The sequence below is a fragment of the Hyperoodon ampullatus genome (assembly GCF_949752795.1).
Source record: "Hyperoodon ampullatus genome assembly, chromosome: 5".
Lineage (NCBI taxonomy): Eukaryota > Metazoa > Chordata > Mammalia > Artiodactyla > Ziphiidae > Hyperoodon > Hyperoodon ampullatus.
The window spans coordinates 59,244,189-59,271,585 of record NC_136918.1 but is presented as its reverse complement, the minus strand read 5'-3'; the positions used below and the strand labels follow the sequence as shown (position 1 = coordinate 59,271,585).

At 42.8% G+C, this 27,397-nt stretch overlaps 1 protein-coding gene across 1 annotated transcript; it reads left to right on the top strand.

Moving 5' to 3' along the window:
* Positions 1–6,593: 6,593 nt before the first annotated feature.
* CLDN11 (claudin 11) lies at positions 6,594–20,408 on the top strand (the record flags this gene model as incomplete). Its single annotated transcript, XM_079705614.1, has 3 exons — positions 6,594–6,819; positions 10,611–10,775; positions 20,176–20,408. 3 exons carry the CDS (start codon positions 6,594–6,596, stop codon positions 20,406–20,408), a joined length of 624 nt encoding a protein of 207 aa, XP_079561740.1.
* Positions 20,409–27,397: the final 6,989 nt, after the last annotated feature.

Below are 27,397 nucleotides of genomic sequence, written 5' to 3'. Positions count from 1 at the left end.
CTTTGGTGTCCAAGAATGTTCCCATTCAGAATAATTTCATAAAATAGGATCTTTATTTATGTAAGAAACAAACAACAAAAACTATTAGTAAGATTGAGACATAAGCTTCTCTTCTAGCCATTTTTAAATTGGAACAATATAATATTGATAACATAATCTATGACTTTATATTATATATTGAATGAGTAATGACACATGATAGTTTTGATCACTTTATAGTTCATACGTTTTCAGTAAAAGAAAAAGTTTGACACTTTGTTGCCTTAGGTAGCTAAATGCAAACACCTGCTCTTAATTTCTAAGCAAATTTAATAGTGTGGCTTTCTAGTTAATTTTCTTATTTTCCCTTTCCATACTTCCATACTTTATTACTATTATATTTTAGTAAATGTGATCCCCAGTTAGAGCTAAAACTAAGGACTTTTACTGCTCTTCAGGAAGTATGATCTCATTGGTTGAATTAGACATGATTTCATCCAATGTATTCTGAAACTTCTGGTAGAGAAGCAGAAAAATAGAATTGGCTGTTAGAAAGCAGAAGAGAGAAAACATTTTGGAAAGGACTCAAACCTTATACCCCAGGTACAAGCTTTTCATTATTTTGCTTTATCTCCAAGTGGACAGAGGGGAAATTTGGAATAAAATGGCTTCTGAAGGAACAATAGTTTAATTGCACCACGAAGGCCAAGAAATGGGACCCTGAAAATGCAAATTTTTCCTTAGTTGAATTTGAAATTCTAGATGGAAATAATTTGTAAAGGTGCTACTCTTCTCTTGATGGAGAAACCTTGACTGAGGCCAGCATCTCTTGATAATCAGAGATTTTCCTGCTTGAGACCTGAGTAGCACACATCCCCTCCTCCTACTGGAGAGAGCTCCACTTTAGGCCTTCACTCTGCCTCTTGCCCACCCCCAGACCAGTTATAATCCCCATCTCCTGATTTCTTCTGTGCTGTCTTCAGATTCCCATCTGTCATGGACTGCATATTTGTGTCCTACCAAAATTCATATGTTGAAACCTAATCTCCAATGTGATGATGTTTGGAGTTGGGGTCTTTGGGAGGTGATTAAGTCATGAGGATGGATCCTTCATTAATGGGATTAGTGCCCTTATAAAAAGAGACCCCAGTGAACATGGTCTTCCACCATGAGAGGACACAGTGAGAAGACTGCTATCGGTGAACCAGGAGGAGGACTCTCACCAGACACGAATATGCTAGTTGGTGTCCTGATCTTGGATTTATATATGTTTCATGTGTATGACATCATATTTCTATTTCTGTATACCCTACAGCATGCTCCCCACCAAAAATTTAGTTTCTATCCATCACTATACAGTTGATTACCTTTATCCATTTTGCCTTCCTTTTGCCTCTTCCCCTCTGATAATCACTACTCTATTCTCTGTATCTACATGTTTGTTTTCATTTGGTTTGTTCATTTATTTTGTTTGTTTGTTATATTCCACATATGAGGGAAATAATACAGTATTTGTCTCTCTGACATATTTCACTTAGCATAATACCCTCAAGGTCCATTCATGTTGTCACAAATGGCAAGATGTCATCTTCTTTTATGGCTGAGTAGTATTTCACTGTGTATGTACCACATCTTTATCCATTCACCTGTTGATGGACACTTAGGTTGTTTCCATATCTTAGCTATTGTAACTGGCATTTCATTTCTTAAAGCTTATGTCTGATACATTATTTTACACTATGAATTGGTACTACAATGTTTCTAAAAATGTGTGTGTATGTGGAATTTTTGCATTACCAAATAGCAAAATCCACCAGAGAAATTTCTCCTTTTAAAAAGGGGTCTTATTAAAAGTGTTTTTAAATGAATAATCTCACTTAAGTAATTTCATATATGTCCTATGTTTTCATGTTTGGTTTCCTAAAGAGATACATTTTAATATATGAGGAAAGCTTTCACAAATAAGTGTACATTCCACTTGGATCTAATGATCACACATTTGGAATTTGCGGTTAATCATGTTTCCCTACGAGTCATAGGCTTCTTTACACAGAAAATGTTTTTACCAGCTATGCAATGATAAAAGACAACCACTAGTAGGCGCTGCAAGCCCACTCCTTTGGCCCAAGCTTTGCTTTCAATGTGGGCTTTCGATGCTTGTCAACAAATACATTTGCCAGTACGATATGTATTTGTACTCTAACTGAATCACACTTAGTTTGATTAACTACTTTTAGGTATAAATGGTAGAAGAACAGTTAACCAGGCTGCTTCCTTTGTTCAGTACACATCTGGGGTTTAGGGCACTGACAATCTCTCTAATCCTCCCCTTTAAATATCTTTGAATAAGTTGAGGAACTTATGCTCAGACCATAGGAAAGACTCTTACATTTTTCATCATGGAAAGAATATTGGACTTAGGGTCAGAAGACCTGGAATCAGATTTCAGGTATACCTTACCAGTTCTGTTACATACTACAGAAATGTGAAGAGATGGCATGGCAAAATTTTCTGGGAGAAAATTAACTGGAAAAACCTCCATCTGGGAGGTCTGGGGATCCATTGTTCTCACTTATCTGGGGTGACTGGACCCTGAGAGACTGCTTCTCACAACTAAAAGGGTACCTGGGACTGTGGTAGACCTGGAATGTCAGTTTATTAAGTTATGCTATGTAGGAAGTCAGATTCTAATGAAGAGTAGGGCTTGGGGAGTACAGTCACAGCCAAAGAATGCAGATGAATTTAGGAACAGTACCTTGGCTGAGATAGCTTGAGGGACTTCCCCACTTTACAGAGAGCCTTGCCAAAGGGACCACATTCTCGGATTCTGTGGCCACCATACCATTTCCATCTCCTGTGGATAGTAGAGGATTCTCACGGCCTCTCTCTGCCTCTTGGTTTTGAAACATTGGCTGGTGTTAAGACCCTCCATTTGAGAACCAGGAAAAGGGAATTATCCTTCTTGGTTCCCCAAGAGGGATCCAGGGATGAGGAGGGAGTAACAGGAGAGTGTTGCTCGGATTCAGCCTCCTGCCTGGACCCTTCCCATGGGATGGAGATGCCAGGAGAAGGAGGAGAAACGGGGGGACCAGGGAGCTGACCCCAGTTCTCTATTCTTCCATGGCTGCCCAACTTTCTTTTCAAGGGACACACTCTCTCTTTATTTATGGCTAATTCATTCAAATAGGTTATATTTTGATGGGCTCCCTTGAGTGGCCTTTTGTACATCTGTGCTGTGATCATTTAAACATTCATTTTAGGGTTTTTTCTCCCATTAATAGATAACAATAGCAATAACCTAATTATTTTAGTTTTAGTCTTTATCAAAGGCAACTCATATTTCCAATTGATCAATATTGCCTATGAATAATACTAAAAGTAGCTAACATTTATGAGTGCCCATCAGTGCCGGGCACTGTGCTATGTACTTCGTAAAAGTTATCTCACTTAATCCTCGCAATAACTGTATCGGGGCATCTGCTAGTCTCACTTTATAGATGAAAAACCTGAGAGTCACATAGGATAAGGGAAAGCCCAAGTAATAAAGTTGGAATATGAACTCAGGAAGTTCCATTCCAAGATCTTAACTTCACAACTCCTTCTACCAGTTAGAGCCTGAGTTCTGAAATCTGCCTTTACAGATGTCTCTGTGTGTCTATGAGACCTCTGGGTGATCTGGGCATCGTTGAATTATGATTGGTTGAATTTTTATTGTTAGAATGTCAAATGCTCATGGAGTCGCAAGAGTGCAGATTGCATAACTTCTTTTTTAATGAATTGATGTTGCTTGGGTTTTATGTTTTACTTCTTACAAAAGCTCTTTTTTATGTTATAAGGAAATATCTGAAAACATCCAGGTCAATAGACCCTGGTGATGAAATGCCCCAAACACAATGATTCACTCAAAAAAGGGACATATTCCTATAATACAGTATTTCCTACAAATCAAACTTGTATGATTTCAAGGAGAACATATAAGAGTGCAAAAGCAAGGGTTCTGAATTTTATATAAAAATATGTGTATGTATGTATATATATATAAAATCATATTATATATATCATATATAATAGCAGCCCAGGTTCCCTGAGGCCTTACTTTGTACCAGACATTGTTTAAAGCTCTGTATGTATATTAACTCACATAATCATCAAGAAACCTATGAGTTAGGCACTATTTTAACCCTTATTTTACAAATGAGAAAACTGAGGCCCAGAGAAGTGAGGTAACTTGAATCCACAGCTAGTAAATGGTGGAGACAGGATTCGAGGCCAGGCAGCCTGCATTCTTACCCACTGTGCTCTCCTGGGTGATTACTGCAGCTTTTTACTTGACACTCTCTCATCTCTTACAGAGCCTTTTCTGTCTGTGCAGTTGATTTCTTTGGGGTCTCCTTGAGGCAAGTCTTCTCTAGAAGACATGGTGATTTGCCCAGCAGAGATATGGGAAAGCTTAATACCTGTGACTTATGATCTATATCTTAGAGTGTTGAGTAGGAAGTTTTGTGCTTGCTGAAATCCTTCTCATCTTTAAATCTCATGATTGTTGATAGAGGGATATAATAAGCCAAATGTATCAAAGGGAGTTAAAACTGTTTAATGTAAATACAGCCCAAGGACAACTTCTCTACATGATAGAAAAGTACATATAATAGGTCTTACCTGAATGCATGGGGAGAAGGGGGCTTGATGATGGTGATGATGACAGCTTACACTCGCAGAGCACTGACTCTAGGCTAGGCAGTGTTCTCAGCGGAGTGCAGATACTAACTTATCTACAGTGAGCAGGAGCCGTCAGCCTAGCTTTGAGTGTCAAAAATGAGACACGAGGGGCTTCCCTGGTGGCGCAGTGGTTGAGAGTCCGCCTGCCGATGCAGGGGACACGGGTTCGTGCCCTGGTCCGGGAAGATCCCACATGCCGCGGAGCGGCTGGACCCGTGAGCCATGGCCGCTGAGCCTGCGCATCCGGAGCCTGTGCTCCGCAACGGGAGAGGCCACAACAGTGAGAGGCCCGCGAACCGCAAAAAAAAAAAAAAAAAAAAAAAAAAGAGACACGAGCCCTTTAGGAATTTTCAGAAAGTGACAATCAGGACAGGTTCCCAGGAATGGTTAATGAGGTGGGATGCAGGCTACCCCTTCCTTGTTATGTGAACTTGGGCAACTTAACCTCTCTCATGCTGTTTCTTCATGAGTATTATGTGTAAACAATCGTCCCTACCATAAAGGGTTGCTAAGAGAATTAAATGAGATAATTTATAAAATATAAACACATGCACATGGTACATGACAGCTGCATAAATGTGAGTTGCTATTGTTGTTGTTACCATTACTCTGGCCATGGCCACCTCTGATGAGTTTTGACCACGGGCAAAGGATCATTTTCTTTCTACCAGTAACTATGGTATGCTGAATGCTTCAAGTCTGTTTCTTAGGGCAATTCTCAGCTCATCAGTTACCATCCTGGAATATTCCTGGACAATGGAATATTACTCAACCATAAAAAGAAATGAAATTGAGTTATTTGTAGTGAGGTGGATGGACCTAGAGTCTGTCACACACAGTGAAGTAAGTCCGAAAGAGAAAAACAAATACCGTACGCTAACACATATATATGGAATCTAAAAAAAAAAAAAAAAAAAGGTACAGAGGAACCTAGTGGCAGGGCAGGAATAAAGGACACAGACATAGAGAATGGACTTGGGCGGGGAGGGGGACGTGAGAGTAGCATCGACTATATATATATATATATATAGCTAGTGGGAAGCAGCCGCGTAGCACAGGGAGATCAGCTCCGTGCTTTGGGAAAACTAGAGGGGTGGGATAGGGAGGGCGGAGGGAGGCTCAAGAGGGAGGGGTTATGGGGATTTATGTATGCGTGTGGCTGATTCATTTTGTTGTACAACAGAAACTAACACAGTACTGTGAAGCGGTTATACTCCAATAAAGATGCATTAAAAAACAAAAACAAAACAATCCTGGGCCAAGGAGGAACTGTACTGGGCGCTCTTGGGAGTACCAAGGTCCTTGCTCTCAGCTGGGAAGGAGTAGGGAGAAGCTGAGGAGGGATGGAGCGAAGCGGAGACCCAGAGATAGGATGAGAGAGGAGCAGCAAGAAGAGAAAAAGAATTCGCAGCAAAATAGAACTCGCGCCTGACGCGGGCCCTCTTGTCGCTGTCCATTACTTGGACCTGGATCGAATTTTCTTTCCAAATTTTATTATTTCCAACACTCACCGTGCGACGCTCGCCGGCGGGGCGGCGGGATCACCCCCTCCCTAACTCCGCTTCCCTCCACATCCCACTCCTGACCCCGCCCGGCGATTGGCCTGCTGGACCCGGGGCCGTCGCGGATTGGAGCTCGCCGGCCGGGTCTGCGGGGTTTAAAGAGGGGGGCGGGGACGCGCAGCCCAGCCGCGCTGCTGTCCTCGCCGCGCGCCCGTCGTGCAGCTGGGCTCGCTGCGTCTCGTGGCTTCCCGCTTCCTCCAGCATCCCGCATCTCGCCGTCGCAGGCCAGCGGCTCGCCAGCGCGGGAGAAGGAGGACCGGGCCAGGCGCCGTCGAGCCCGGGCGCGTGCACAGCTAGTGAGGGGCGAGGCGCAGGGACTCCAGGGCGGCCACGATGGTGGCCACATGCCTGCAGATAGTGGGTTTCGTCACGAGCTTCGTGGGCTGGATCGGCATCATCGTCACCACGTCCACCAATGACTGGGTGGTGACCTGCGGCTACACTATCCCCACCTGCCGCAAGCTGGACGAGCTGGGCTCCAAGGGGCTGTGGGCCGACTGCGTCCTGGCCACGGGGCTGTACCACTGCAAGCCCCTGGTGGACATTCTCATCCTGCCGGGTAAGGACCCTGCCTTGCAAGTGGCTGTCCTAAATAAACCCTTTCCTTCCGGGCAGACGGGGGAGGGGAGCATTAGGCAGCGTTCACAGAATCATTTGGGGGCTTGAAGACTTTGGGGCATCTTTTGACACCTTCCGTCCTACTTTGTTGAGGAGGAACTAGGTAGCCCTGAACTTAACCTCTCTCAGCTTCAGTTTTCTTATCTGGAATTTGGGATGACAGTGGTGGCCACTGGCCCGGTCACCCTGAGAAGGTAATGAACTGAGACAGAGACACATAGTTGGAACTCCGTACGTGTTAATTACCGTAGCCTCCCCTGCCGCGTGCTCCCACTGTGGGTGGATCAGAAGTACTTCATCCCCCGGCCTCCTCCTGCAGGCGCCCTGCTTTCCCTGTTAGAATCCACCCGCAGAGGCTGGAGGAGGAAAGAGAGAAACAAAAGCATTCCAGCTATCCGAACAGGCGCAGGCTGAGTTTCCCAGTCCTTGTGGGACGGCCGAGGTGTCCTGGCCAAGTTAGGGCCCTCCTACCTGCGCGCAGTCGGTTCCCACAGGCCCCGGGGCCACTCCCATTTCCCCCACCCCTTTGCCCCCGCAGTGGAGGGCGTCGGTCCTCGGGCCTGCCGAGACTCCCCTCCCAGTCTCCGCACCCTGGGGTCGGAGAGGGAAGAACGGGCGCCCCTGGGAGGGCCCACTGACTTTGGGAAAAGGCGCACCTCCGCGGGTCGCCCCCTCCCCTACGGCTGTGCCTCAGAGTGGGGAGGGGAGGGAAGAGTTGCCTAGTTTCCACCTTCCCCGACGCCAGCCGGTGCCGAATCTTAACTTGCTGCCCCGTTGAAAAATTCTGGGCAAGTTTCAATTCAGATTTAAACCTCGAGCCAGTTGGATGATTGACAAGGTCTCCGGAGCCCCTTCAGGTTTTCTGCTCGGAATCATGGCTTATCCCGGCCCAGGCCTAAGAACGACTGTCTCGCTAGCCTTTGAGGATGGTGCGCCTTTAAAGGCCTATCCCAGTTTCCTTAACAAGTGGAGTAACTGGGCGGTCTGCCGGAGTAACTGGCCCCGAGGCCGCCGCCAGTCTGGGAGGCTTTGGCTTTGGCCTTCTCCTGGATGAGCCTTTCGCTCCCGAAGACTGCCCCTCTTTAAGCCTCACCTCAAGTGCTTCCTATTTCCAGGTCCTTGTAGTCGGAATCTATCCGCCCTTCCTCCTTGCCACCCTGGTATTTGACCCCTATCCCCGTCAGTGCACGTTTTGACTTTTCTGTTCATTGTTTGTGAGTCAAGTTCTCCTACCACATTTTAAATTCCTCAAAGATATAGCTAGCATCCTACCCTCTTTGCATCTTCCCCTGTACTTGGCACTGCCCCTGACACACAGCAGGTACGCACAGTGCGTGCCAGTCCTGCCCTCCATTTTGGACTTTCAGAATGACAGAGGTCTGGGGAACCCAGATGTGGACCCACCTTCAGTTAAAGCTGCCGTTGGTAGACCTGGGTCAGACTCTGGGATGCAGTGCTCACAATCCGAGTGATTTGGGACACGTTCCTAACCTCTGTGAACCCCAGTTGTCTTCTTTTAAAAATTAAAATGAAACCAACCGCCTATCTTTCAGAGTTGTTTTGGGGATTAAATGAGATGAGAAATGTAAGCCTCCTTAGATGTAGTAGAGGCTCCATAAATGGTAGCTATATTTTTAATTAAAAGCCGGGCATGGTATTTTTAAGAATCTGACTTGAAGCATAAAATGACTCTCTGCTTCCTTCCTCCTGAAATTAAGTTTGCTGAGCATTCAGTGACAAGTGGTTTATTTTTAGAGAACATAGACCATCCTACAGATGGAGTACATTTTAGGGAGGGCCTAATCCTTCCTGTGGTCCCCTCCCTCACACAGTAGGTGGGCACAGGGACAGATCTCAGTCTCCATCTTTAGATTCTCAAATGTGGCCTTGGCACCTAGCATGTTCACAGACTGTGCCATGAATTTCAGAATCCGGGTGGCTAGCTGACTCTCCTTTATGCCAGCCCTGGTTCTCTGACCAGTCGCAGGGGCTTAGGGCTGAGGTCAGAGGTCTTGCCTCAGACCTCCTGTGGCTCCTTTCTGGGGGTCTTCAAGTCAACAGATACTTGATTGATTGATTGCCCTTAATTCGGAAGAAACTGAGTTGGACAATTGTTGGGAGTGTGTCCTTGTGGAGTCTGAATTCTGGCAAAACAAATCTTGCTAAGAGGCAATCTTGCAGTTGGGTCTTGGTGCACACGTAGGCTGGCCACATTTAGTGTGAGGGTCCTGGCACATGAGGCAGAAGCTGGGGCTTGTTTTTGGGTTTGCCATTAACTCTGCCTCCCCCACGTCACTAGCTCTACTTTCCTCTGAGTCAAGAGGGAGAGTTACAATTCCCCCACCCCCTTTTTTTGAAGGAGGGAGAGTGTTTTAGTGAGAAACGATACATTTAATTGTGTCATATTCTCCCAGCATCTTGTCAGATTTATTTTACATAAATATTGCACATATTATAATCTGCTTCTTTTTTTTTTTTTTTTTTTTTTTTTTTTTTTTTGCAGTACGCGGGCCTCTCACTGCTGTGGCCTCTCCCATTGTGGAGCACAGGCTCCGGACGCGCAGGCTCAGCAGCCATGGCTCACGGGCCTAGCCGCTCCGCGGCATGTGGGATCTTCCCAGACCGGGGCACAAACCCGTGTCCCCTGCATCGGCAGGCGGACTCTCAACCACTGCGCCACCAGGGAAGCCCTATAATCTGTTTCTTAATAAAGTAGTTACCTGGCATTTTATTTGACAGTATAAAGTTCAGATAGCTTTGCTCCACTCTTATTATTCAACTCGTTAATTCCTTCATTCATAATTGTATGTTTACATCATCTATTGTGGGCACTGTGTTAACTCCATGAAGACCAAGGCAGGTGTCTGTGTTCTAGGAATCCCTGGGACTGGAGAGATGCCTTTATGGAAAATGGACCATTGTGGAAGCATGCCCAGGGCCCAGTCGGGGAGGCAGGAGATGGAGCCTGACCATCTATAGGGGACAGGATTCATGAGCAAGCAGTATCTGGGGAGATATCAAGAGAGGAAGCCTGAGCCTTAGCTTAGTCTAGTTAGGGCCACATACTGTTTATACACAATGTGAATTAAAAGCACATGGTTAAGGGACAAAATCACCTAGTACACCTGGAGATAAAAGTACTGCCTTGACACAGAGTAATATTAGGAATACCAGTAATAATAGCTGACCCTTTTTGGAGTACTTAGCCTGTGCTAGGCACTGTTCTGAGCACTTCATGAATTAACGAATTTAATCTTAGTTGAATTCCATTGGAGAGATGTAGGTACTATTATTATTTTTACTCTATAGGTGAGGAAAGTGTCAAGACACTTGCCCAAGGTCACACAGGTAGAGCATATCAACAGCAGGCTGGGATCAACACAGACCATCACAGAAGAATTCTTCAAAGATTTGAATTTTAATCTGAATTTTTCACAAGGTGATGTAACAGTGTAATTGTACTCTTGGCCTCTTCATCTCGGAAGCTTGGATGAGTGGTCTAAACCAGGGATCCCCATTCAGTCTCTCCAGCCCCCAACCTTCCTTTTTTTGTCACTGAATCACTTTAAGAGTTGAACATGCAAAGTGATCTTGGACAACATTTAACATATTGTAAGTCCTGGAGTGGGACAAGAGGGAGGAAGGCAGATGGTGCTGAATTCCCGTGAGGCAGGATTGAGGATTCAAGGGGACCCGTGGCCTAACCCACCCTGTCTGCACTCTTGTTCCCAGGCTACGTGCAGGCTTGCCGAGCCCTGATGATCACTGCCTCAGTCCTGGGTCTGCCGGCCATTCTCTTGCTGCTGACGGTTCTCCCCTTCATCCGAATGGGCCAGGAGCCTGGCGTGGCCAAGTACAGGCGGGCCCAGCTGGCTGGCGTCATGCTCATTCTGCTGGGTAAGACAGCTTTCTGTAGAGCACCCCAGCTCCCAGCAAACCTGAAGAATCTCGGGTCTTGCTGCTGCTTCATCGAGTTCAAGAGACGTGTGCAAGGAAGGCATGTGAATCCATTGGGGGAAAAGCCCCCCACAATGTGTATCCCTTTATGTTTCTTGGGCGGTTGATGCAGAGGGATAAGTAATGTCTGTGGGAGTCACTGAACATAAAAGTAAGTTAAGGGACTTCCTTGGCTGTCCAGTGGTTAGGGCTTTGCGCGTCCATTGCAGGGGGTGCGGGTTCAATCCCTGGTCCAGGAACTGAGATCCCACAGGCCGTTTGGCACCACCAAGGAAAAAAAAAAGTGTAAAAAAAACAAACAAAAAGGATTTTGAGGGTATACCTAAGAGAGAGAACAGAAGGCAGAAGAGAGTTACAGGGCAGCTCTCCACTCAGGCTTCACGATAGAATCCCTTTTTGGAAACACCTGTGTCCAGGTCCCACTGCAGGTCTGTTGAGTCAGAATTTCTGGGCATTAGACCAGGCAAAGATATTTTTTGAAAGCTTCCCAGGTGACTCTTGAGTGCAACCAGGATTGAGAACTTCAGTTAACATATAAAGAAAGACCAGAGAAAGAGGAGGGCAAGATAAAAGTAAGATGCTGAGGGTAGTAGATCACTAGGTGATGATTCCATCTTTTATTCAGTAGGCATTCACTGAGCATCTGCTGAGTGCCAGGCACTATGGTAGGCACTGGGGATATTGGAGAAAAGAAGGTAGTCTCTGCTTTGAGTGTACTTGGACATCTTGATGTACTTGGTGTGCTTGCTCACCTAAAAAAGGTACACAGGCTGTGCACACACATAGGAAGGCACCTGATCCAGATTGGAGGAGTTTTCCAGAGCAGAGGACCCTAGCGATGAATTTTGAGAGTTGGATAGAAGGTGGTCAGGGCATGGATTGGAGAGAGGGACAGCTCAGGCCAAGGACATGACATGTGCTTGTTCAGTGTTCCTGATTACACCTGCACACGGGGGTCTTGATTTAACAACCTAGGGAGGGTCCTTCTAGCTCTACTCTCTGACATGCATTTTAAGAACAGCAGCTCTTGTTGCCAAGTGCCCTGAGACATTGTGAGGAGACATTGGTTTGGATATGAGTTAGATATAAATCATGTTCTCCTGGGACAGGAAATTCCCATCCCCAAACTGGTATCAGACCATGTGTTTGAGGGGGAAAGGTAAGGAGCCAGGGTTCTGTGTGGATCAGTACCACTTAGTGATGGTCACCCACAGTGACACCGGTGAGGTGAGGAGACATGAGACATAGGGGTAAGGTTTCCCTTGATTGCAAAGGGATGGAGGTTTTTAGAGGCTTGTGAAGCCACGGAGAATTCAGAGGAGGGGCTTGCGTGTGTGTGTGTGTGTGTGTGTGTGTGTTAATAGGCGTGAAAAGACCAGAAAACCTCTGTAATTTCCAGAGAAGAATTTGGGCATGGACATTTTGGTTCCTGCCACAAAGAATTTGTGTGGGAGTGCCACACGGAACACACAATCAGCATCACGTGCTTCATCCAACTCACAGGGTCCTTCCTTGTAGTGCTTTTCGATGCCCAGATCTTTGCATCTGAACTCCCTTTCCAGTAGGTAGACAAAAGCTCTACAAGTAAACTGGTTTGCAGAATCCAGGTGAAACCCTTTTCATCCTAGATATTTGCAGTTGTTTGTAACTTTCCTCACATTCTTATAGAAGCCTCAGAAGGATTTCTCTTTAGCTCTGAGGATCCCAAAACCAAAGGATGGGTCCGTTGTGTTGAGTGTTCATCCTTAGAAATCCTAGCCTTCCATATGAGAGTCACGGAATATCCACAAGTAAGAGAATACATGAGAAAACCCCAAACCCAAACCCTGTAGAAAATAAAGATATAAAAGCAAAGTCATAGAGACAAATTGGTATTTTAAAAACCCCTGAAAACAACTTAATTGTCCAGTTGAATATAATGATTATTAAAAAATAACAACCCGTTGTTTGAAACTTCCTAGACGAATTAAATACTGTTTTTCTTCATCTTTTTCAAGTGGGTTGGTGGATGCAGACAGAATCATAGAGAGGAGAGTGAGAGGGATGGGCAGGTATGGGTGTGAGCTTCTCAGTCCTTGTTTGCTTCCCAGAGGGAGACGATGGAGGGGGCATTGAGTGATCTGACACCCCTTCCCCCAGGGAGGCTGCCCCTTTCTGGCCACTCACTGTAAGGATGGGATGAGGGCACTGCTCCTTGCCCTCTTGTAGCCTTGCATCTCCAGTGGTACTTGCGTCCTCTTTGATGGCTCCTGCCTGGATCTGTTTCTCAGTGGGTCGCAGCTTGCCTTTGGGTTGGATGTTGTTTAGACTGGAACAAGCTCGCTTGCTTGCTTGATCTGGAAATGTAAAGCTCATTGTCTCAAGTGTGGCATCTGCTGGCCTCCCCTAGGTGTTCTCGGCAGGGAGCCCGAGTGCCTTGTTTCCCCTGCTGGGCAGTGGGTGGGAGGAACAAGAGAGAGTGAAGCCTCCCTTTGTGTGGCTCAGGATGGGCTTCTGTCCTAGGGGTCACCAGAGGTGCTCCAGTTGAGGTGTGGTCCCCTTCCAACGGGGGCCAGGCACACTGGGGTGTGGGAGCCTGGGAACCGGAAATGGTGTCAAAGCTAATCTTGGGATGAAAACTGTAAGCACTTTTAATTAAAATCAATTCTTCCTGACTCTGAAAACCTTTCATTATTTTTCAGAAAGCTTAAAAAAAATTATGTCTGTGGTACAACAGCTTATCTTCTCAGGAGTCTGAGTTCAGTGTTGTGAGGATTTGGTTCCTGCTGTGGGGGAAGGAATGGGTGCCTGATGCTGCCGACTTCTTAAGCCAGATGAGTAGTTCAAAGAGCAGCAGGTGCCTCAGATCCAGGACAGAGCAGAGGCAAATCTAATTCTAACCTATGGCTTTTCAAGAGCCCCTGCTGAGGCAAGAGGTATCTATGCCCTGAGATGCTTCATCTTATTATGTGGAGTCAGACCAACTGTACTAAATCTTGGACCTACCGCTTTCTAGCTGTGTGAATGGGGCCAGTTACTTAATGTCTCTGAGGCTTTATATAAAACGGGGACAATACTGCCTACTTCTGAGGTTGGTAAGAATAGTGAAATGATGTATGCAAGTTATTTAGCGTGCATGGTGTCTGGCGCCTAGTAGGTGCTCAACAACTGGTTGCTATTTTATAGATGTTGTTGTTTAGAGGAAATAGAGAGCTAACCTAGAAGGCAACTGGGTATTCCTTCCATCACATCTGATTTGTGCAGGGTCATCTCCACACGTGAAACTGGTAAGGAGAGATGACGAACTGTTCCTGGAAACACCAGGTCACATCCTGGTCTAATGGAAATATTTTCTTTGCTTACTTTGTAAAAACCAGAGTGTAGGGATCAATAGTTTGAGTTTTTGACTTATTCCATTATGAAAAGTCATGATAAGCTACCCAACTGAAAATGCTCAAGCTTAGTTCTGATTCAGTCTAATTCTCATCTCACTATAAGTTACAAAGTACTTGATTTGGGTGTTTCTTGGGGAGATGGGGTAGGGAATGGAAGGAAAGGAAATGTATTTTCCTTCCTAAGTGGAATCCTTCGTCTTCTCTCCTCCTTTTAAAAAGTATGGCCTCAGGAATCCTATTTGTATTGGAAAAAAGTTTTCAACTTGGAACTTATAGGCTAATAATGAAAGTGCCGTAAAATAAAGGCTATATGCAAATGTGGGAAAAATTGAGCTTGTCACACACAGAGAATCGGATGTCCTAGGGGGATTGGGAATCCTTGGGTGTGAAATAAACAGTGATGCCCTTAATCCCGGAGTATTGAGATAATAGAAAAAGTCTTCTTTCAAACTCATTAACTTTACACAAAGTTCCTAATCTAAATCAAATTTCATGTGGGTAGAAGAAAGGATGTAGCATCTTAGTATGGTTGTGGCTTAAAATGACCTTATTAGTAAAATTGGAGGAACTAACTGCTTTATGAGGTCTTTTCTGTCTCTAACTTCAGTGTTTTTTAAAAAATTAACAAATAACCACGAAGTTGGCTTTTAAAAAAGGTTGTAGGAAAAAAAGAGATAACGATGTGTGGAATAGAAATAAAGAGAAAAAAGTGCTGAAAGCAGGCCAGGAAAATAATGTACTCAAATATTCCATTGACTTGATGATTGTTGTAAATATTAGATCTTCATAAAAGTCATTGCATAGAGGCCTTTGGCAGCTGTTTTCTTAAGTCAAAATTTAGACAGTGACAAATGAAAAAAGGAAAGACAAAAAATTTTCTGGTTTCAAATTATAAGGAAACAACAAATACATATGACTCCAACCAACAGCTGGTTAGAAATCTGATTACTTGTTGTCTTGAGTTAACTGGCTTCTTTGTGAAAAGCTAAAGTGAATTGCTAGTTAGATCGTATGACATAATAGCATCAATTGCGGAAGATGGCGTTCGGTGCACTGTAAAATGTTAAATGGAAGGGGATTTTAAAAAAAGGTGTTGTGGAAAATTTGAAACATACACAAAAGTAGAGGCTAGTGTAATGAACCCCTGTGAACCCAAACTCATTCCCAATAATGATCAACTCACATTCAATCTGCTTCGTCTCTGTACGTCTACTTTTCTCCCAGTCCCCAGATTTTTTTGTTTGTTTGTTTGTTTGTTGGTTTGCGGTACGCGGGCCTCTCACTGCTGTGGCCTCTCCCGCTGCGGAGCACAGGCTCCGGACACGCAGGCTCAGCGGCCATGGCTCACGGGCCCAGCCGCTCCGCGGCATGTGGGATCTTCCCGGACCGGGGCACAAACCCGTGTCCCTGCATCGGCAGGCGGACTCAACCACTGCACCACCAGGGAAGCCCTCCCCAGATTTTTTTGAAGCAAATCTCAGATATCAGATCAAGGAAGATTTTTTCCAGTATTACTAATGTAAGTCAGAGTAATTTAAGTTATTTTAATGAAAATATTGCTTTGTGCTGGAAATTATGCCTTTAAAATTTCTTTCAGTGCTTAATACTGAAAGTGACAAAGCCTGAAAACAGAGGTGTTCATTGGAGGAAGGAAGAAATGTCAGGGTCTGCTGCTCTTCTGTCTTTCTGGGCTTCTTTGTCTGTCTGTCCTCTCTCTCTCTCTAAGTTGTTACCTCCAAAGCCAAACACACCTGTACCAATTTTATTCAACTTCATCACATTTATTTAACTCCATGTATCATGTATCACCCTGTGTCATCTAATCCCTAAATAGATGAAAAGCTACACTTACATTTCATTCCTCTTAAACTGCCTTCCCAAATATTTTCTGTGTTTGGCTACATCAAGATCATTGCTAACTTTTAATAAGGGTATTTCCTATCAACTAAAGAACTGATGTATTAAATTATTTGACATTTATCAAAAAGGGCAAACAATTTTATTCTATGAAGAGCAAGGAATTCTGCTTGTGAGAGGACCAAGTCCAGATGAATCTATATCTACACAGTGAAGCTTTCTTCTCCCCTTCTCCTTCTTTTGTTTTTTTCAGATGAAGATATTCCTAATTTTCACTTTCTAGTCCCCCACAAGTGGCAGAAGTTTTTTCCTCTTGTGCAGGTAACTGTTGCATCTTCTGAAGGTAGAAGAGGAGAAACAAATTGAAAAATCTAAGTGTTAAAATTGCCCCTGTCCTATTTTTAGAGACTTAATTTAAAAATAAATTCTGATGACGTAAAAAGAAATGAAAATTCCCTTTATCTTCCTTCAATGTTCTTTACCTTATGGGTAACTGTGACTTTTTAAGAAAAACATTTTCTTTATTTTCCCCAAATATGGAGAGAATCATTACAAACTCTTTGTATGTGTGTGTGTCTCTGCAAATAGCAATAATTCTAGCAGGCCTCCTATGTCTTTAAGAAAGCCAAAAATTACTGCCAGTTCTATTAATGTGTCACATCTTTTAGTTGAGTATGATATGACCTGCATTTTTAACTTCACTGATTAAAACTAGTAAATCAGTAAATCCCCTTTCCCTTCAAACCATGCTGAAATTGAGTAAACTCCTTTTTTAGTTTTTAAACATTCTTCATTGTGAGTTCAGTTGAAGGTCACAGTGAACCTCTCATTCCCTTTATGTTGTGTGGCAGTCTGTCATCTTCTAGTGGTTTTTGATGTGGTCCATCTTTGAGAGCCACAGGAATTCCACCCAGAGTTCAATTATCTACTAGGAAATAAAGAGCCTGCTGGTGCTCATTTGCCTCGTTTTGCATGGATTGTAAAAGAAGGAAATCTTTAATGAGGTAAATCATGAGCTTGTAGCTTTGAGTGTGTTAAAGTCACATTAAAGTTTTATAGTTTTGGAAGTCAGTTTTGGTGTGGATGAGGTGGAGAATAGACTAGAAATGAATCTACCTCTCATCTCTCCATCTGTCTGTCCATCCATCCACCCATTCACTCACCCAGTCCTATAAGTTCATTATTTAAATGTTCAGACATTTTTATGATTTTTCCTTTTCTAGTGAATTATATAGGAATAAAATCTAACAAAATCTCTAAAACATTCAAAATCAAGACTGATAATTACTTTTGAATAGCGAGCCTGATTCTTTCCCTATGTGAAGATAACCTAGCTTTATTACTTTGCTTAGGAAAAGGGAAAGAGTTCAGTGAAATTAGAGGCAACTTTTAAATCTTATTCTATAAAATCTAAACCAACCTGCAAGTTAAGTGAGGTTTAAATGAAATGTGGAGAATGCTTTTGTTTGTGTGTGTGTGAGTGTGTGTGTGGTATATATAAATACAAAGTAATTGAAAAACATAAAACTTAATTTGAACCATAACTTGTTTTGAATCCAGTTAATAGTTTATAGGAAAGATCAACTGGATTGAACCAAATCAACTGGGAATCAAATCTTTTTTTTTTCCCTATGGAATTCGGCTTTTCCCTCCCCACCTTTCCCTCTAATCAAGCTTGGGTGTTTGGAAGCCCTTGCTAGGTTGCTGTTTTTTCCTGTATCAGAACGAATGCCCCTTTTTGGCATCTAGGGGTGTGTAGCTGGATTGTGTCTTGATATGAAGAATCTAGAGCAATTCTTTCTGGCTCAAACACTCTAGAAAAAGCTTGTGCCCCTTTCATGATAGAGAAAAGGCTTTTCTCTGTGCCTCACTGAGAGTATAACTATGACGATAGCCAAGCAGTTCTCCAAGAGTGCCAGATTTGGAATCTGTGGCCAGAGGAAGAGAAAGAAAAAAATCGTACCTTAAGTATTCAAAGCCCTGCGTTGGAAAGGGAAGGTTCCATCAACCAGATCAACTGGTGTTCTTGAGAATATTCTATTCACAGAAGGAAAATACATCTTCTTATGGTATCGCATATAAAAACATTACAGAAGCTGGCATGATGGTGCTTTACTCTTTAAGTGAAGCTATTAACATATGGATAGATTTTAGCTTCTTAGATAATCTATCAGTATATAAACTGCTTAAATATATGAATAGTTCACAGTTAATGGAATGAATTTAAACTGTTAGAAAGCCAGTTGGAGCAATTCAAAGCCCCCAAATTCACTTTCTTACTTCTGACTTCCAACTGGGATCTATACTTTTTTAGGACAGGAATCACATCTATTTATATATATCTATACACACCTTGTGGGGATGGGCTTAGTGTGTTGTCAACAAAACCCTATGTTACAAGCTACACAAGTGCAATGAGATAGTCTAAAAGGTCTTTCAAAATGGGTAAGACTTAAATCTTTTCTTCAGTTTAGAACTAATGTACAGGGCTGTTAGATTTGAGTGCTATGTTAAAGAAAAATTACATTTTTTTCTCTGTGGGCATAGAAGTAAGTTAGAAAATTACTCTGTATGAGCAGAAAAAAGCTTTCTGAGTTGAAAGTGACAAGGGTACCCCTTGTAGCAAACAGTGCAGTGCCCTGCAGTGAATTTATCAAAGGCTTTTTGACTAACAATGAGAAACCTTATTATTATTATTACTTTTTGGTCTGTCAACTTTAATGTGCCATCCCAACCTACATCTTTAACTAAAATTTCTGTCCTGCAGTAGTTGTGAGAGATCAGATGATACCAAAAGAAGAATGGAGTTACTTTGTCTAGAGCGTTGTCGTGTAGTACATTAGCCACTAGCTACATGTGTTCATTTAAATTTAAATTAATTAAAATTCAAAATTTGGTTTTCAGTCTCACTAGCCTCATAAATGTTCAATAGCCCATGTAGCTTGTAGCTACCCTATTTGACAGTGCTAGTGTAGAGGTTTAAAATGTTTTGTCAAGTCTTTATAGGCTCCTGCCTGCCCTGTTTTTTTTTTGTTTTGTTTTGTTTTTGCAGTACGCGGGCCTCTCACTGTTGTGGCCTCTCCCGTTGCGGAGCACAGGCTCCAGACGCACAGGCTCAGCGGCCATGGCTCACGGGCCCAGCCGCTCCGTGGCATGTGGGATCTTCCCGGACCGGGCATGAACCTGTGTCCCCTGCATTGGCAGGCGGACTCTCAACCACTGCGCCACCAGGGAAGCCCATGCCTGCCCTGTTTTGTTACTTTGCTTGGGAGGAGGTGAAGAACTAAATGATGTAGAGGCTATTTCTTATGGTGATGACATTTGTTGTGATGGGTCACAACCCTTGAATGGGTAACTTCTTTTACTCTGAGAACTGTTCATGTGTGTATGGAGATTTTGTGACTGTGAAGCAGCACAATACAAACTCAGACTCTTCGCCGATACTCCACTGAGGTCTGGCAGTATTCACCACAGCAAGAGAATTTTCATAGCTTCTTCCGGTCTTTGTACTATGAATTGACCAAACTGAAAGAATAGAGTGGAAATTTGAGTGGGCACTGTCTTGTTTCTCATTTTCGAATAGCTCAGGTCATCCAGTCATTCAACTGGTATACATTGAGCACATACTCTGTGCTTTGTACTGAGCTAAACTCTGACTTTACAAACATAAGACATGGGCCCTGCCTTCAAGGAACTCAGAACTTGGAATGGGAAGTAGACATGTAAAGAGAGAATTATAATGCAATTAGGTAGGTGTAAGAGTAGAATTATAATTATAGGTATATAAAGTCAAGATATATAAATAAATACAAATACATATTTTTTGGACTTCAATGATGTATTTCTAGGTTTTTACATCAGAGTTCTTTTGTCTCCATCACCTGTTGAAAAAATAAGGACCTAGCAGTTTGGTACAAGCTTTTGATCAGCTTATTCCATAGATTCAAACCTTTAGGTTCAGATTGCCCCTGCGGGGGCAGAGCTGAGTGTATTGAGTTTGGGGAGTTGGTTGGAAGCCAGAGGGGTGTGTATGTGGAGGGAAGGGGAGCCTGCCCGCTGCTGGTGTGTGATGGGGATGCCCAGTCACAGCCCTCTCCATGTCTCCCCAGCTCTCTGTGCCATGGTCGCCACCATCTGGTTTCCTGTGTGCGCCCACCGTGAGACCACCATCGTGAGCTTTGGCTACTCCCTGTACGCGGGCTGGATCGGTGCTATGCTGTGCCTTGTGGGTGGCTGTGTCATCATCTGCTGCGCCGGAGATGCCCAGTCGTTTGGTGAAAACCGTTTCTACTACTCTTCGGGCTCCAGTTCCCCCACTCATGCCAAGAGTGCCCATGTATAAGAGAGCTACCAGCCTACCCATGGAGGTGCTATAGATGCTGGGCCCATGGCCCTAGGTTTGCTTGCCACAGTGAGGGGGTGGGAAGCCCACTCCTCTGCCAGGCTCCAAAGCCAAAGGTCTAGAAAAGCATCCTGTCTGGCATTTTGTAGTCTCAACACCCCCTCTCCTTTTGTTGCCTTAAGAGAAATCTTTAGCTCAGATGCCACACAATTTTTCCATGGTTTTGCCCACTATTAGCTGTTTTCTGGGGGCATTCCTTTGTCATATATATAGATATATGTATATATATATATATATATATACATATATATGGGAAAAAATTTCCCTCTCTCTTTAACTTTTAAATATCTTGCAAACATTGCTGAGTTGGGTGTGGGGAGAGAAATAAAAGACACTTTCAAAGTGTTACAGATGACAATGGGAGCCTCATAAAGATGCCTCTCTGTTCCCTCCCTCCTCTGTCAGCTCCAAGGTCACTTAGTTATAACCAATAGAAAAAGATAGAATTGGGAACATGGGGTGGGGAATTGTGGAACTTTCCCTCCATGGGAAGGTTTCCCTTTTGTAAGTTGAGGGCAAGGGGTGGAGATACTTTTTAGTTTGTGATTTTACATTTATCTGTACATACTTTTTCAAGATTGCTCATTTTTATAACCATGGTTTTCCTGAAATTCTCAATTCATCAGTATGAAGGAAATGAACCAAATAGACTTTAATGATACCATAAATAACAGTACAAGTGAGTATAACTCTAACTGACATTCCACAAAACGTTTTTGATTTCCAGGTTTGTATGATGTAGTTTTGAATCCTACACTTGCATGTGCTTCAATTTAACACATTTTAGAAGCTTTTCCCCATTTCTCTCTATTTTCATTCTGTTAGCTGCCTTGAAGCGATATTGTTTAACATAAATTGTACTGTTGAATTTGGCTTTCTGGGGGCAAACACTGATGGTGTATCAGTATCTGAGACCCCAAACTCTCCAAACATTGATGGTGCATTTTGTTCTTTAAATGAAATCTGTGCAATAAAATAACGGACTGTCTGCAAAACTGGCCTTTAATATTCTGTTGTATCCAGAGGTATTCATTCATCAATTGAAAAATTTTTCATTAATCTCTACTAGTAATTTATAGGAAACCTGGTCAGGGATTCAAAAACAAGTCATTCTGCACTGCCATGAATAATTGAAAAGTTATATTTTATTCGCTGTACTGTGGTGGTAATGTGTGGTAGTAAAAATGTAACCTAGATGCTCTCTAGGTCTCTTAAGTGGGGATGTTATGGCTTCTTTAAGTCACATATAAATAGGCAGCCATCAATGTCAAGTGCCAAGTATCACACAGTTAAACTCCTTTATCTATGTTGAGTGCTTAGTAAAGGAATTGGCTAGGTATAAAGGGAACTATAAAACAATCCCATTTTATTGGATCTTTAGGTCATAATATCTAAATGTATTTCATTCAAACATATGTATGTATATGTTTGGTAATTTTGAACAAAGACAAATACATTGAATTGATTTATGTGTGTTTTCTATACCAGAAACTCTGTCAAGTTACAAGTCTGCTCTAAAAAAACAGATTACAGTCTATTTTGGCCATATTTTTCCAAAAATATTAATTTCATTAGCTGATAGTATAATGATTGGCAAACATTTCCTCTTTGGAAATATCCACTTGGGCTAGTCATTTTTGTAGAGATCTGTGTACATCAGGAGATTATAACCTGGTGGAAACTATTTCTAAATTACCTATGGAGAAAAGATAATCTTGTTGACCAAAATATTTGCTTAGTTATGATACAGTCTTGTAAGGACACAAGTGGTGTGATTGATTATATTGGAGGACTCTCCCTACCTCATGAAAACTTGTCAGGGAGTAATGATTGGGAACATGGATAGAGCAGGAGGCTCTCAGGGGGCGTGGACAAGGAAGGCCCTAGGTCCCCACAACCATCCCCCTCGTCACAACCACCGGCTTGAATCAGAAGTGTCCTCTTATGGATGCATGCACTCACTGACCCAGCCCCCTCCCTGAGACTGCTGCTTGCTTTCTCTCATGAGGGGGTATGCTTTAGGAGCCCCACTTTTCCCTACAGCAGGAGAAGAGATACCCCAGTCTCTCCAAGGTGATCGTTGCCCGCCTAGTTAGGGAATCCCATATTGTAGGTCATAACTCCAGTGTTGGGTCTTATTATCAGTGTGAGGGTAGGAGGGAGGGGTATAGCTGTTCCTCCAGAACAACACTGTCCAGTAGAAATGTAATATGAGCCATGTGTATAATTTAAAATTTTCTAGGGGCCACATTAAAAAGCTAAAAGTAAACAAGCAAAATTAATTTTAATATATTCTGTTTTAATCCAATGCATCAAAAATATTATCATTTCATTATGTAATCCATTATTATTATTATTATTATTATTATTTTTGGCTGTGCCACACGGCTAGTGGGATCTTAGTTCCCTGACAAGGGATTGAACCCGGGCCCTTGGCAGTGTGAGAGAATGGAGTCCTAACTACTGGACCGCCAGGGAATTCCCTGTAATCAATTATTAATGGGATATTTTATGCTCTTCTTTTTGTATTAAGTCTTTGGATTCCAGTGTGGCTTTTACACTTACAGCACCTCTCCATTTGTCCTGGCCACACTGCAAGTGCTCAGTGGCCATGGCCACATATGGCTAATGGCTATTGGATTGGACAGCACAGCTATAGAACAGCAGGTCCACCCTTAGCAACAGAAGGGGATTCAGTCTTGATGATTTTAGCTGCCTTCATTAGAGCTCCGTTAGAATCTGGCACATATCATAATTGTCACTCAGGGGAAGACAATGACCCCTGGTCACAGGTAAAATGGCAGACCCAAAGAGCTCTACCTGAATAACAGGGAAAAGGGAAGTCCTGCTCTTGAGACCTGTTTGTGCCAGGAACTTCACACACTCAATCCTTCCCTGTTGTATAGATGAGGAGAAGAACATGTAGAGAGTTCAGGTTATTTGTCAAGGTCAGATTGCCCCTGTAGAGAACTAAAATTGGATTCAAGTCTAGCTCTAAAGCCCTTATTCTCCAAGATAAGGATCACTACAGGAAGTCAGGTAAATTGCAGATTCACCTTGGACACCGACTCAATAGATATGGGTTGTTTCCCAAGAAGCTGCATTTTTATTGTGCATCCCCAGTGATTCTGAAGAGGTGGTTCCCACGCCGCACTTTGATAAACAGTGAAGGGAAGGACCTCTTCCTCATGCCTTTTTTGTAGTGCAGCTAATCCCTTCCTTCATCCCTCTTAGATGGTCCTCGGTGGCAAGATTACTCTAACAGTTATATGCAGCTTCCCTCCAACTCTTTGGCCTATTCTGAAGGGACCACATGCAGGGGACCTTTGGTTTGAAATGAACCAGTTCTGCTCAAGCTTTCCAAGAATTTGATAGAAACCACATTAGAGAAAGAATGTTTCAAGGAAATCTCTGAATCTACAGATGCTAGTTACAATGACAGAAAAAAAAAGAAAAGAGAGAGAGAGAAGATTGTCTACTTTAAGAATACAAGTTACATATTTGTGCTGAACTGGTGGTTAGGGATAACAATAGAACAAGGTTTGGTTGTATCTTGCCCTGTAGTTTTGTTTTTTTTTAAATTTCAAATCTGCGTTTCAGTGTTTCTCTATACAATGTACACAATGTGAACTGCAACATCTTAAATGTTTGGCAGGACATTCATGCTCATGACCTCACATGCTGGGAGGACAGGGAGGCCACTGTAGGGCTGGCTTTGGGCAAAGGCAGCATCAGTGCTGCCATTGAGATGTCCCCACAAAAGAGTGTGTGACAGCCAGATGTGCAGCTTAAAGGAGACTAAACCAGAATTGTGGGTGGAACATTGGCACATGCTGCTTATGGCTTGAATAGCAGCTCTTGAGGAATCTATATTTCTTTACCTCACGCAGAATCTCAGAGCTCAGGCTTTGTGGCCCTGGGGCTGGGGGAGGGAGTGGAGATGGAAGGGCTTGTCACTGCTCCATGCCGCATTGTTGAAATGAAAAGCATGGAAACTGTAAGCCATTTCTAGAGGATTGTAGAAGGTAAGAATTGCTTATGCTTTATAGCAAAATTACCTTCCAAATGGCAAAGAGCACCTAGTTGTCACAGTCTGGGGCTTTCTTTAATTAAAATGTTAGGTCAAGTTACATTCAACTTTGCTTTTCAAACTGTGATGTTCATACCTATCACCTAGGGGTCTGGTTAAAATGCAGCTTCTGATTCAGCAGGTCTGGGGTGGGGCCTGGGACTCTGCATATCTAACCAGCTCTCAGGGCATGCTGATGCTTTTGGTCTAGACTCATACCTGGAGTTGTATACACTCATTAAAGAAAATTTGAACACTAGAAAAAGACAAGTCACAAGCTCTTAGAACTTTAGTCATCCTAAAATGGATTTTAAGAGCATCTGTTAAAAGTAATTATTTATTCATTAATTGATTCATTTGTTAATTAAGCAAACATTTGATGAGCACTTGTTATGTGCCGGCCATGCATTAGCCACCAGATATGAAAAAGAATCTCAAAGTCAATCCCAGCCCTCAGTTAACTCACAGCCTAGTGGTGTAGTCAGGAACGTCATGAACCATGATGCCGTTAGCTTCTTATCATTGCCATCTTTAATCTACTTTGGAAATCTACACCCTGACTGAGAGGAGAAAATAAAATACCAGCAGAAACACATTAGTGCACAGATTAAAGATAAGAGTTTACAGAATATTTGATATATAAAGGCATATTGACCAGATCTTCTCCCAACTTTGCACCTTTTTTATGGGTGTTGAAAGTCAGCCAATCCCCAAACTCCTTAATCTCTGTTGATTTAATTATGCACAGAAGAGTGAGTAATGGGCAGAGAAGGCTTTCTCCAGGTTTCTGCACCGTGTCCTGCTGAGACCTTCCACAGAGGAGCATGCTGTTTTTTAGGGGTGGAATTTAGTTGAAGTTGTCAATCTTTTCTTGTTTGAATGATATAAAAACTTCCTCTCCAGGTGTCAGAGCTCAGCTTTTATTACGATAGGTGCAACAAGAACAGTGAAGTCAGCTGCTACTGACTTGTCGTAGAAGGCTCAACCAGGTATAGTGAGCAAAGAGGAAACTTGAAGCAGTGACCCCATGCTGGGGATTGTAGATGGTCCAAGGGTGCTGAACTGTTCCCAAGAAAAATATGAAGAATAATATTTCTTTTCTTAGCTGACTAAAAAACAAACAATAAAAGTAAAAATCTGGGCATTCACCGAGTGACTAATACAGGCACACGCTATTACCAAGTCATTTCATGAAATCCATTCTACACACGGTAAAAGTTTAGCAATTCACAGTCTTGGCCTATTAGATGGTTCTTCTTCACAAAACCCTCAGGGACCCTGGCTCCTTCCAACTCACCGCTTTGCTAGCCCCAGGGGGTGACTCTTGAACTCATGGTGCAAGATGGCAGCTTCTACATTGCAGCTGGAGAAAGGATCAAAGAAAAGGGCCAAAGCCTCATGCCCACCATCTCCTAAGATAGTTCCCTGAAGCTGCTGCAGGAATCTGCTTGCAGTAAGTCACATGGCCACATGTAGCTGCAAGAGAGGCTGGGAAGTATGGTCTTTATCAAGATTGGCTACATAATCTGCAGCGCCCAGGATAAAATGAAAATATGTAGCTCCTTTTACAAAAAGCAGGGAAAAAGTATGGTTAAAAATACTTAAAACATAAAGCTTTTTCCTTTTTTTTTTGTGGTCTCTCTCTTGACTTGTCATGGTGGATTTTTTTTTTTTTTTTTTTTTTTTTTTTTGCTATTTAATGTTGTTCTAAGTAAAGAAAAATTAAAATTTTAAATTACAAGCCTGAATTTTACCATTCTTCTTTCTTTTGTGCATCTGTTTTAAATGCAAATAAAAGAACAGTTCACTTTTACATGGAAACACTAAAATTCCAGATTTTCTATTTGGTAGCATGTACACATATTAGTATTTCTTATTAGAATGGTGGAAACATTGCACAAAAGTAACTCATTTTTTATTTTACTTCTTGATATGCACACATTCTGCCAACATGCTCTACCTTCAGCTTACTGATAAGTAAGGAAGGATTGAAATGAATAGGACCTATAAGTTGCCCTATCTTTCCCTTTCCTTCTATGTCATCATTTTCAGTGTAAAGTGGTTGGTGAATACAGGGAATTAATACAAAGATAATGTTCCTTGGTCATTCATGTTTCTTAGAATTCCATTGTCTTCTTTCTCTATTTGAAGAAAGTTGTTGTTTGAATGGTAAATGTGGCCTCTGGGGACTGTCCGTGTACCTGTTTACCTAGGTTTAGTCTGTTCAGGCTGCTATAACAAAATACCACAGACCGGAAGCTTATAAACAACAGAAATTTATTTCTCACAGTTCTGGGAAGTCCAAGATCAAGACACCAGCATGGTCACCTAATGAGGACCCTCTTCCTGCTTCAGAGCTGGCACCCTTTCCCTGTATCCTCACATGGTAGAAGGAGTGAGGGTGCTCTGTGGGGCCTCCTTTATAAAATCACGAATCCCTTCATGAGGGCTCCACTCTCATGACCTAAGTACCTCCCAAAGGCCCCACCTCCTAGTACCATCATTTGTGGGTGTTGGGATTTCCACATATGAATTTTGGGAGGATACAAACATTCAAACCATGGCACTCAGTCATAGGCATAACTAACACTTACCTCTGAACTTGCTATGAGTCCTGCTGAACTCCCATACATCATGGGTCCATCAGAAATCTGTGCTCGTGGGAATCACGAACACAGATAAGGTGGCAAGAAGTGATGGACACATGCATTGCACATATTTTCTCAGCTCACACGCATGCTCCATGGTCCCATTAGACTTCACTTACAAAATACAAGTCCCATTAGACTTCACTTACAAAACACAAGTTCAATGATAAAATTATTAAGAATCCGAGATGCCAACAGCAGAGAATTAAGCC